The sequence below is a fragment of the Alosa pseudoharengus genome, unplaced genomic scaffold (genome assembly GCF_046254945.1).
Source record: "Alosa pseudoharengus isolate Yale_2024_CS ecotype anadromous, Long Island Sound unplaced genomic scaffold, YU_APseudo_1.1 YU_APseudo_1.1_scf_19, whole genome shotgun sequence".
NCBI lineage: Eukaryota > Metazoa > Chordata > Actinopteri > Clupeiformes > Clupeidae > Alosa > Alosa pseudoharengus.
The window spans coordinates 14349236-14361735 of NW_027468657.1; the positions used below are offsets into that span (position 1 = coordinate 14349236).

The 12500-nt window shown below is 46.0% G+C and overlaps 1 protein-coding gene across 2 annotated transcripts in view; it reads right to left on the minus strand.

Annotated features, from left to right (window-relative positions):
• Positions 1 to 12500, minus strand: part of mgat4b (alpha-1,3-mannosyl-glycoprotein 4-beta-N-acetylglucosaminyltransferase B) — a 148131-nt gene that overhangs the window by 16996 nt on the left and 118635 nt on the right. For both annotated transcript variants that reach the window (XR_012988277.1, XM_076291785.1), the window contains exon 8: positions 10469 to 10583. Coding sequence is in view for 1 of the 2 variants with exons in the window: in XM_076291785.1 (XP_076147900.1) it covers positions 10469 to 10583 (115 nt within the window). In the remaining variant the exon portion in view is untranslated. The remainder of the gene's footprint in view (positions 1 to 10468; positions 10584 to 12500) is intronic.

Consider the following 12500-nt stretch of genomic DNA (forward strand, 5'->3'; position numbering starts at 1 on the left):
TATCCTTGTGGTATTCTCACTCACCCTCTCTTTATCCTCATGCTGCATCATTAAAGCTCACTTCAAAGGCCATCATTAATCTATTAAATACGTATTATTAATCTATTTCTACAAGCACTTTTACAAGCCCCTTGTATAATCTTCATGCAGACATTAGCATCTCTTCATTTTATAGTACTGCAAAAAGTATGTACATAAAGCTTACTTCGGACGCGATCAGACAGGACAGACTGTTTTTGCAGTTAGAGGCATTTCTGCTTACTAATTTTATTATCAAGGCAAATAACAGCAATAACTACATAATGAGGGATAACCGTTGTTTTTTTGTCTTTTTACGGAATATAAATAAGGGCTTTAACCTGGTGCTAAAAGTTTCAAGCAGGTGTGTCTGAGTTCATTAATCAGGTGGAGGTGTCGATAAGAGCCACTGGTTGAGCAAAGAGCTAATTAAGATGTGATGATTTCAGTACAGCACCCTGTCCCACACATAGAGAATATCTGCTTGAGGCGGAGGCGATAGGATTCTAATTGATCCTGTTGAAAAGAGAGAGGCCCACTTGATCTGTTTTCGCCGAGGTTGTGGAGTATTGGTCTCGCTAGTGACGTGATCGATAACGTTTCGGACCGGCTCCAGTGGACTGACGCAAGGGCCGGTACTGTGCGTTGAGAAAGATACCAGTCCACTTGTCATGCTTTATTTCAACCGCTGTCTCTGAAAATGCCCATCTTTCCCTCCCGCCTCTCTCCTCCTCACTCCCTCTCTCTGTCTTTGTCTGCTTTTTCTTTTTTCTTTTCTTCCATCCATCCATCTATCTATCTATCTATCCATCTATCTAACCAGCCATCTCTCCACCCGTCTTCTCTCACTCCCCCTCTCTGCTGTTCTATTCTTGTTTCCATTACCTGGTCCATCAGCGGACCTCTCCCACAGACCTGCCAGTTCCACCACAGTCAGAGCCAATCTGTTATCTGTCTCTCTCTCCCTCTCTCTCTCCCCCTCTCTCTCTCTCTCCCTCTCTCTCCCTCTCTCTCTCTCTCTCCCCCTCACTCTCTCTCTCCCTCTCTCCCTCTCTCTCTCCCCCTCCCCCTCTCTCTCTCTCTCCCTCTCTCTCTCCCCCTCTCTCTCTCTCTCCCTCTCTCCCTCTCTCTCTCCCCCTCCCCCTCTCTCTCTCCCCCTCCCCCTCTCTCTCACTTCACTGTGCTCCCATGTCTCTTTTCTTCTGCTGCTGTCTTGTCGTCGGTTCTGCTCCCTATGCTTTTCAAATGTCCTTCTGTTCAACTCTATATGCTGTACAACTTTACTTACTTTATACGCTGTCTAAATTAACACACTTACCAGCACCTATTATCCTATGCTTGCACTTTAATTAGTCTCTCTCTCTCTCTCTCTCTCTCTCTCTCTCACTCACACACACACACACACACACACACAGATGCAATCTAATGGGTGCCCATTGTTCTCGTTAGGTAGAGAGCACTAATAAATGTAGACGTATATTTTAAAGGTTACTGAGCCATCTGGAATGAGCTCCTTCGCTCTCCCTCTTTGCCACACACACACACACACACACACACACACACACACACACACACTGGCATGGGAGCAGTTCCTTTAGTGTACTTTAAAGCTGGCTATGAGGGGATTAAGCATTTAGCAGAACGCAACTTATCCTCAGAGACAGAAATATCATTAGCAAGTCTGTGATCATTATCATAATCATATCTAACTATGTTATATAAGGACAACTCCAATTCCCACGACCCCCCCCCCCCCCCCCCCTGCCCACAACGCACACATGCACGCATCCACGCATCCACACACACCAACATACACACCCACACAAACAAACAAACACACATACAGGCCTCCCGTGATTCTGGATTACTCTGAAAGTAATTATCCAAACTTGGAATGTAATACGTATTGGAGGCTCACACACACTGGCTCTGGTGAAGCACACACTAGGTTGTAATGGGGCAAGTGTTAAGGCTTTGAACCTGTGTTAAGAGTTATGTATTTGGAGTAAGTGTAAGTGTAGGACTGGGCTGTTTATAACTGTATGGGTCTCTCCTCCTCCACCTCCTCCTCCACCTCTTCCTCCTCCACCACCTCCTCCTCAACCTCCTTCTCCTCCTCCACCTCCTCCCTTCTCAATGGCGGAGGATCTGAGAAAGGCAGATTGACACACTAGTCCCTCCGTAACCAATGGGTCTGATGAGCGCACTCACACTCTTCCCAGCATCCTCCACGCATGGCTGCATATGAAAGAGCCCGCTTGGTGCTATCAGTATTTAGGTGTGTGTGTGTGTGTGTGTGTGTGTGTGTGTGTGTGTTTGTCTGTGTGCATCTTCCATGCCTATGCAGCGTAACTGTGAAAATTGTTGAGATGTGTGTTTCTCTTGAAATATGTGCATTTTTGTGTGAATGTGTGTGTGTGTGTGTGTGTGTGTGTGTGTGTAAAAAACAAACACACAAACCAATTAAATGACATGTGCATGTGCACACACGCACACACACACACACACACACACACACACACACCATGGAAGTCCATTCCCCTGAGGCCGGAGGCAGAGCAGCTCAGATTGGGTTGGGCATGTTGCTAGGGTTGCAAACCGTTCCGTAAAATACGGAATCGTCCCTTATTTGAAAGTAAAAAGATGTGTTCCGTATTGAACTGATATTATTTAGAATCACCTCAGTGCAAATCCAACAGATCAGTATAATACGTTAGACTATGAACAAAGAATACACAATTAGTAGGCTATGAGATAATGGGAAACCTTGCTGCTGTCATTTATCCCTCTCGGCCTGTCTGTGATCACTATGCCAACAGAGAATGCACTTTTCGTTAGAGCCCCTGTGAGTCACGACGTAGCCTAGCGTGTATCTTGTTTTGACAGATATCCACTTCCTGAGATCACGGCTTTTGTTGTGGCTAGACAGGCAGCAGCACAAGAGCCATATGTGAGATGACAATGTCACAGTACTCACATTTAAACAGTTTCTGAGAATGATGTACGTGACCTGTCAGGAAGCATATGTGAATGTACTTTCAGCTACGTGCCAACCAAAAGCATTTACGTGACATTGGTCAGACAGTCAGCCAGAGTAAGACGCAGGGACCACAAGATCCGTACACTTTAGAGGGCAACAGGCTACGTGCAAACCAAAAGCATACGTGACATTGGTCGGTCAGTCAGCCAGCCAGAGTAGGTAGGAGACACGCCGGGGACCAGTTACACCAGTGGTTTCCTGTGTAGAGAGAGTTGTTTCAGTGGTTTCCTGTGTAGAGAGAGCTGTTTCAGTCACTGAAAGTTTTTCTCTAATTTTATGTGGAGAAATGTCTCGAGCAGTAAAAGGCCTACTCAAACTAGAAACGCAATTCCAAGGAGTAACCGGTGCATTAAAATGCAAAACGTGATGTGAGATAATATAATAGTTAAAACAGCTGCACCATTACGGCCAAAATGATAAACACGATTATTTTGATCAATATTGAGATCACAATTATTTATCTTGATTATTCATTAATTTTAGTGAAAAAAATATTTTTTCCCCTAAACATATTGGACTTGCTATTGTAACCTGCGTTGTTTGGAACCTGCACAGACCTGCACACGCCCAGACTCGATCCTGCGAAACAGCACCTCGGATCGGGAGTCGAGTGCGCTGACAATCGAGCTAAAAGCCCAGGCTACTAGCTTTCATGCCAGCAGCACTCTTGAGGCGTCTGGGAGTGAGGTCCACCCCCTCCCCCCCAAGTTCCTTATTTTTATATCAACCCTACCCTACAACCCCAAGTTCTTTATTTTCATGTCACCTACATGTTGCACAAGCACGGGCACACAGACAAATAGAACGTTTATGTGTTCTATGCAGCATTTGTATCTGTGCAGAATGTAGTTATGTGTGTGTGTGTGTGTGTATTCTGTGTATGAATGTATGTGTGTGTCTGCCCAGTCCATGCCTGTCAGTCCAGTACTGCTCCAATTAACAGTGAAAAGGGGGTGAAACACCATCAGCCAAGCAGACAGAAGCAGAGCGCTACAGAGAGCAGTAGAGCACAGCTCTCCCTTCAACTTGGACGTCACCAGCTAACCCACACCATGCTAGCCCACACCATGCTAACCCACACCATGCTAGCCCACACCATGCTAGCGCACACCATGCTAGCCCACACCACGCTAGGCCACACCATGCTAGCCTCACACCATGCTAGCGCAAACCATGTTAGCCCACACCATGCTAGCCTCACACCATGCTAGCCTACACCATTCTAGCCTCACAGCCAACGGATGGGCTGATAAGTATAACTATAATATATACTTTTTTGATCCCGTGAGGGAAATTTGGTCTCTGCATTTAACCCAATCGGTTAATTAGTGAAACACAAACAGCACACAGTGAACACACAGTGAGGTGAAGCACACACTAATCCCGGCGCAGTGAGCTGCCTGCTACAACGGCGGCGCTCGGGGAGCAGTGATGGGGTTAGGTGCCTTGCTCAAGGGCACTTCAGCCGTGGCCCACTGGTCGGGGCTCGAACCGGCAACCCTCCGGTTACAAGTCCAGAGTGCTAACCCAGGGTTGCCAACTTTGGGTGTTTGGCTGGAGTGATATTTTGTGAAGTCATAGTGCGTGTGCGTTAAATTTTTCCCTAAACCTAATTTTAAAAATGTCTGTCTCCTGACTTTTTTGCTATGTACTATGTGTTTTTTTTTTTTTTTTAAACCTAATAGAATGGAAAAGTTTCTTCAAAATGTACAATTAAATTATTGATTGCACTTGAAAACAAGACCAGTGTTTTAACCCCGTGGCATGGAAGGATTATGAGCCACTGGGCCCCTGGGCATGCACAGACATGAAAAGGGTCCCCCTGCCCAGCTGAAAAAGGTAGTAGCTCAGTAGAAAAAATTGAAAAATGATGACTTCTGGCAAGTTTTGTGGAAAGAAATGGACAGATTGAGACTTATGAATGTGTGTATGAGTGTACATATGTATCAGGGATGGAAATAGCCTAAAATATTTTTTTCCACCTACCATTGTGGCTGGTGGATTCCAAAGTCTACCACCACTAGAGATACAGTATGAACATTTGATGAAAAATCATGACCAAAATGATCACGGTTATTGGTATTATTGCAATATGATTAAAAGGTGCTGACTTTTTTTCTAAACCTACCATCAATGTTGGACAGAACTCATAATTGGCCTGCCCTTCATGCCCAGTATAACAAATCTAAAGGTCAACAGACTATAGTGTCATAAAAGTGGTGTGGCTCCTTTAAGACCCAATCCACTGGTGTGAGTTCTGGAGCCATCCAACTTTATCTAACTCTATACTATCCTACATCATCTGATTTTAATATTATGTCTAGGCTATATTTAACATTTAACATTTATTTTCTATTTGGCCTGTTATGAAATTATGCATTGACCAATATAAGCACACTTTTTTAAGACACTTAAATACATGCATGCTTAGCATTTTGTGAAAACAAATCATTATGGCTACATCGACTCTTAGCCATGAGCTGTATATCCTCTGATTTTAATATTTACACATATGTAGGTATTTAAGCACAGCTCAGTTTTAAGACACTTAAAGCCCAAAATTGGAGACCATATAGAAATTTGCTACCATTTCAAAACCGGATTACTCTGGAACGGCTTATTGTACAGGGGATTGCATTACACCTTTGTGTTCGGTAAGGTCTGATGTTTATTCTGGTTTACGGTTTGTCATGTGTGGAACGAAAAGTTTGTGAAATATTCCTCCTATATGAATTGAAATGAGCGCAGAGCTATAGTAGCCGCCCTAATATGATTATTTCTTGAAAGTTAATTTTCTCGCGAACCGTTTATCGCAGCAAATAGCCGCTATACCTTATAAAAGATTAGAAAAAGTTATTTCATGTGATGTCTGTGAGGCTACTTCGCGAGTAGTTCCTAGAGAAGAATGGGCGGCCACACTTTATGTCGGTCTGCCTCATGTCTAAATAGCAGCGTGTTCCGTGAAGGTGTCGCGGACCGGATTAAACAGTCAGCGAATCAACAATCAGAGAAAACTGCGCTGAGAACGTTGTAGGCTGATATTAGAACTACCTGCTGTTGGTCTAGACATATGTATGCCTTAAACTCGTATCCTGTCATTTAGAAACAATGCTGTGGTCTAGTCTAGTCATCAACAAAAAATGAACGGATTGCAAAAAAAAAGAATGGATTTGGCGTGACATTTCTTGAGTGTGCGTGAGAGCGTGAGATTGGTGCTGAAAGCGTGAGTGTCACGCCAGATGCGTGAGAGTTGGCAACCCTGGCTAACCAGTGGGCCACGGCTGCCCCTTCCACATGCTCCAGTGCTTCTCTGAGGGATTGGGAGTGGGTGTAGAGAGAGGGGGGGGGGAGAAGAGAGAAAGAAACAGGGAGAGGAAAGATGGACAGGGAGAGAGGAAGGGAGAGAGGGATAGAAGGGGAGAGAGATGGAGGGAGGAGAGAGAGATTCTGCTGCTTACATCCGGTCGTCCCATGAGAGTGGCATAATGGGAGAATTAGACTCCTATGGCGTCGCTCAGCACAACTAATGCATCTCCTCATATGCAGACACACACAGACACAGACACACACACACACAACACACCCACACAACACACTCACACAACACACTCACACAACACACGTGTGCAAATGTACAGAGACACACAAATAATATTTGTAACCCCAAAGATGACACAGACAGACAAACTGACGGATTCACATGTACACTAGCCTGTACACACACACACACTCACACTCACACAGACAAACACACACACACACCATTACACAGGTAGGTCAGTGTTGAGGCATGGGGATCCTATGGAGAGGCAGTTTAGAATGTGGACATCAATCTTGTTTAAAGTGCATCCAGGGCACCCCAATGGGACCTATTAAGCAAAGAGGACCCAGCAGAGACATGTACGTGTGTGTGTGTGTGTGTGTGAGAGAGAGAGAGAGAGAGAGAGAGAGAGGGAGTTTATGAATACAAACATGCATGCATGCATGTGTGTGTGTGAGAGCGAGAAAGAGAGAGAAAGAGAGAGAGAGAGAGAGAGAGAGAGGAATGGGTTGAACAGCAGAAGAAGGGTAGAAGTGGGCCAGGGTATTTAGTATTGTTGTAAGGAGCACGACACCAGATGGTCACACAGTCCACCCTGCGTGTGTGTACGTTAGCGGGAGTTTGGGGCCATGCGTGTGTGTGTGTTGTATAAACTGTACTGTCTGCCGAGGCATTTGTGTGTGAGCACACACACACACACACACACACACACACACACACACACACACACACACACACACACACACACACACACACACACACACACACACACATCTCTCATCTCTCAGCCATCTCTCTTCCTCTCTAATGCCCTCCTTCACTTATTTCATCACTTCCTCCCCTTATCTCTCTCCCTCCCTCTCCCCTCTCTACCTGTTTCTCTCTCTCACTCTCTCTCACTCTCTCTCTCTCCCTCTCTCTACCTGTTTCTCTCTCTCTCTCCCTCTCCCCTCTCTCTCCCTCTCTCTCTCTCTCTCGCTCTCTGCCTGTTTCTCCCTCCCCCTCTCTCTCCCTCCTCTCTATCTGTCTCCCCCCTCCTCTCTCTCTCTCTCTGGGTGATATCAGTGTGGGGTTGAGGGGTCAGGTTTTGGAGACCGCGCGGTCGTAGCTCTACTAATGAGTCGTTTGTCTTCCCCCTGTGGCCCCTGGGCCGGAGCCGGACAGCAAACACGCTCATTACGGGGGCTCAGCCTCCGCTCTCTCAGTGCCTCGGAAATTACCCATCAGGCACCTCTCTGCAGCCCACTCCCGAGTCCAGCCTGATTGACAGAGGGGAGGGCAGCAGAGCAGCACTGTGCAACTCTAACACAAGGTGCAATCTAGAACCGCTACGGCTCCTTTTGCCTCCGCTACAGAACCCTGAGGTCATCAGAACCCTCTGCTGAAAGGGCCGCTGGCTGTCAGCTTTGTGCCGGTTTCCAGTGATGCGGAACCCTTTTGACAGACGGCTTCTTTACTGTAAATAGGACTACGAAGCTTCATCCAGTCCATAGGATCTCTTCTTTCCACACAGAGAGAGAAAAAGGGGAAAACAGAGTTTGCTGGCTGGCTATCGGCTCACTCACATGACGTGCTGGTTTGGTCAGTGGACGTTTCTGCGATGGCTGTGTGTTCAAAACATGGAAAGGTCAGTGGGAAAACAAAAATCCAGCCAGCCAATCATATGGAGCGCTGCGCCAACGATTGGGGCGGGCGTGACGCTCAGATGCAACCACCATCACCACAGCACCAGGATCAGCTGACAGGCTTCTGACGTGCGTGCGTGCGTGTGTGTGTGTGTGTGTTTCACCTCCGGCAGCAGAGATGGGATGGGGAGGGGTGTTTTTCCCTCTAGATACCACTGCCAACAATAAGCATCTCTGAGCTGGTTTCAGTCATGGGTGACTGTTGAAAATGGATTTCATACACACACACACACACACACACACACACACACACACACAAAGCCCCGGGTGCAGAATATGGAGAAGAGAGGAGAGGAGAGGAGAGGAGAGGAGAGGAGAGATGCCAGCACGTGATCTGAGTCCTTCTCTGCCCCTCGCCTATTTGCTTTGGAACGCCCCTCTGCTCTGGCTGTCAGAACGCCTTTTGGCTCTGGGTAAGAAAAAGAAAAACCTGCAAAATGTGCACAGGCTACTCAAAACACACGCACTAGTGTGCACAAACACACATATAAGCACACACGAACACGTACACACACACAGCACACAACACACAACACACAACACACAACATACATGACACAACACACAACACACACACACAACACACAGCACACAGCACACAACACACACACACAACACACAACACACAACACACAACACACAACACACAACACACACACACACAACACACAGCACACAGCACACAGCACACAACACACACACACAACACACAACACACAGTACACAACACACAACATACATGACACAACACACAACACACAGCACACAGCACAGAACACACAACACACAACACACAACATACATGACACCGCACACAACACACACACACACACAACACACAGCACACAGCACACAACACACACACACAACACACAACACACAACACACACACACAACACACAACACACAGTACACAACACACAACACACAGGACAGAGGGTACAGGGCACCAGGACCAATCACCATCATCAGTGCCATCAACCTTCTTATTACGCAGCAATCGGACCTCTGCTCTCTCACAGTTGACATTCCTCCACTTTCAGGGAGAAACGGAAGACACAGATGTGCTTTGATGTAGCTTAATTTCATTAAGTTAAGAATTTAGAACCCCTTTTAGGGAAAGAAGTGGAAGATGCTTTAAAGCGACTGGAGGGAACAGTTCTGTCCCAAAGCTTTTTGGCCTGACATTTACGTACCCTTAAAACCTCGAAAAAAGAGGAAAAATCCTCCACCTTTAAGCAAGATGTTTGCATATTTAAACTGGCTCCTGGTGTTTAAGCGCACTCTTTCATCCGTAGTGGCTCAAATAAAAGGGTTTTATGGAGATGTCTGATGAAGGGCAACTGCAGCCTTGCTGTGGAGTGGGGAGGACCTAATGCATGCAGCTTTAGTGGAGCCAAAGACATGATCAAAGACAGAAGCGCCTTTAACCTGCTCCAGATTCAGCTGGATGCATTTTGGAGTTTTGGAGGTACTTTTATAACCCATTAGCTTTTCCATATCAGACATACAGTACATTCAAATGTTTGAATTGAAAAACCAGGGTCAATGTTTTCGATTGGTCAAAAAAACCTTTCGCTATATGGTCTGCCAGATCTTGAGCCTGTGGTGTCCATGGTTACTGTGTTTGCTGACAGTAAAAGCGTTACGCAGGTTCTGTGTCTCTAACATACCAGCACTGCGGTACTCTCTTAGCCACAGCTGTGGTGTGCAGGGGCACCCACTCTACTGAAACACAACCCATACAGGGAGTGGGGCTGCAATGGCTGCAGCATCCGGAGGAGTGTGTGTGTGTGTGTGTGTGTGTGTGTGTGTGTGTGTGTGTGTGTGTGTGTGTCTTTGTAAATGTGAGGATAAATGTGTTATGTGTATGAATCTGTATGTGCGTTTGTGTCTATATGTGAAGCTGTGAATGTATGGATAGATGCATAATGGGTGTGAATGTGAGTATGTGTGTGTGTGTGTGTGTGTGTGTGTGAGAGAGAGAGAGAGAGAGAGAGAGAGAGAGAGAGAGAGAGAGAGTGAGAGTGTGTGTGTGTGTGTGTGTGTGTGTGAGTGTGTGTGTGTGTGTGTGTGTGTGTGTGTGTGTGTGTGTGTGTGTGTGTGTGTGTGTGTGTGTATGTGTGTATGTGTGTGTGTGAGAGAGAGAGAGAGAGAGAGAGAAAGAAGTGGTGGCGTTCTAACCGATGAAGCCCAGCTGTGAGAATTCCAAAATCATCCACTCCTCCGACGGCTGCTGCAGGGCGAAGTTCTTCATGGTGGTGAAGTAGTTTGGACGCGCCACGATGTCATCCTCCAGCTGCACAGACACAGAGAGAAAATAAGAGAAAGAGACAAACACAAAAAGAGAGAGAGAAACAGATATAGGAAGAGAGAAAAAGAGAAGAATAAGATTAGAATCAAGTCATTGAGGAGCAAAGTATCATAAACACAAACACAACACAAGTACAAGTACACAGATCTTCTGAGTACACGGATCTACTGAGTACACAGATCTACTGAGTACACAGACCTGAGTACACAGATCTACTGAGTACACAGATCTACTGAGTACACAGACCTGAGTACACAGATCTACTGAGTACACAGATATACTGAGTACACAGATCTACTGAGTACACAGATCTGAGTACACGGATCTACTGAGTACACAGATCTACTGAGTACACAGATCTACTGAGTGGAACCCAAGCAGCATTCCTATGGAGCAAGCACTGGTGATAATAACAAGACCACCGCTCACTATTTAATTAAACCACCAGATACAATTAAGCACAGTCTACCAAGCAATTATGCCCACTGCACTGTGGCCCATAGGTCCATCGTTGCCACGCCGACAATTACAATCATATTTGTCACTCTGGCTGCACTCCCCTGAATACGTGCCACACTGACAGTTTAATGAGATAATGGATTTAAAGACAATCGCAGGCTCACGCATTATGCCTGGGTCACCCCAGGCATATTCAGAGAGAGAGAGATGCAAAAACAGAGTGTGGGAGAGAGGGAGAGAGAGAGAAGGAGAGAGAGAGAGAGGCAAAAAAAAGAGATTGAGGGGGGAAAGGGGAGAGATAAAAGGCCACAGAGAGTCGGGGAAGAAAGAAAGAGAGAGAGAGGAAAGGAAGACAGAAAGAGAGAGAGAGGAAAGGAAGAGGAATGTGGCACAACGAGTTTAAAAGTGAGGAAGAGAAAAATGGAGAGACATGAGGAGACAGACAGAGAGGGTAGAAAGGGAGAGAGAGAGTGAGGGAGAGGGCAAGAGAGGACAGAAAGACAAAGATAGAGAGATAGAGGATGAGAAAGATGGAGACAGAGAGAGAGTTGGAAAAGAGAGTGACAGAGAGAGCAAGAGAGGGGCGATATAAAGAGCGTGATGGCGAGGAAACAGTGCCCTGGAGATTAAAAAAACATCACAGTGGAACACAGAACACAGAGGCCTCAGAACCCATTGAGTTCTTTTGTGATGAAAGAACATCAGATATTTTCACTGTGAACTAGAAACGCTGACCAAAACTTTCCTCAAACGAGATAAATACAAATGCTTGTAGTCTTTCCGAGGTCAGACTTCACCTACTGCACTTTTGAACAGGGACATATTGATCCTGGCCATACCCCGCAGCATACTAACACAGGGCACCCCTCAAAACTACAAATCCCATCATCCCCTCGCACCGGTGCACAGTCCCGGTGTCATGTGGGGGCTTTGGGGGGCCGGGCCCGTCCTGGAAGTCATCTTTGCCCGGCCTGGACGAGCTTGGCTGCACCAACCAACCACACAGATTGATTTTGAACGCTAATTTAAAGCAACACCAAAGAGTTTTTTCTACCTTAAAATAATGTTTCCAAAATCGTTTCAGTGGTTCATCAACTCGTAACAGGGTGTACGGCACTTCTGCATTTGCTTCGCGGACCTCTATCGGCTATAACCGCACTATGTAAGTTTGCCAGATCGGGTAGCGGATCTGTAGTTCGATGGAATGACACATAAGAAACTACAAATGTGACTTGCATCTGATGTCGCAATACATCGTACTTTCATAAAATCATGCAACATATTCTACCTTGTCTGTGGACATTGTTATTTCCAAAGCCAGTGCTGGATAAACAAATAGTGCGTGCGACAGAGGAAAAGTTCTTTGGTGTTGCTTTAATGTAGGCCTATAGGCTATATTATAGGTTTGTCAATATAGCAAGTATAAAACTCAACCAGAAACAT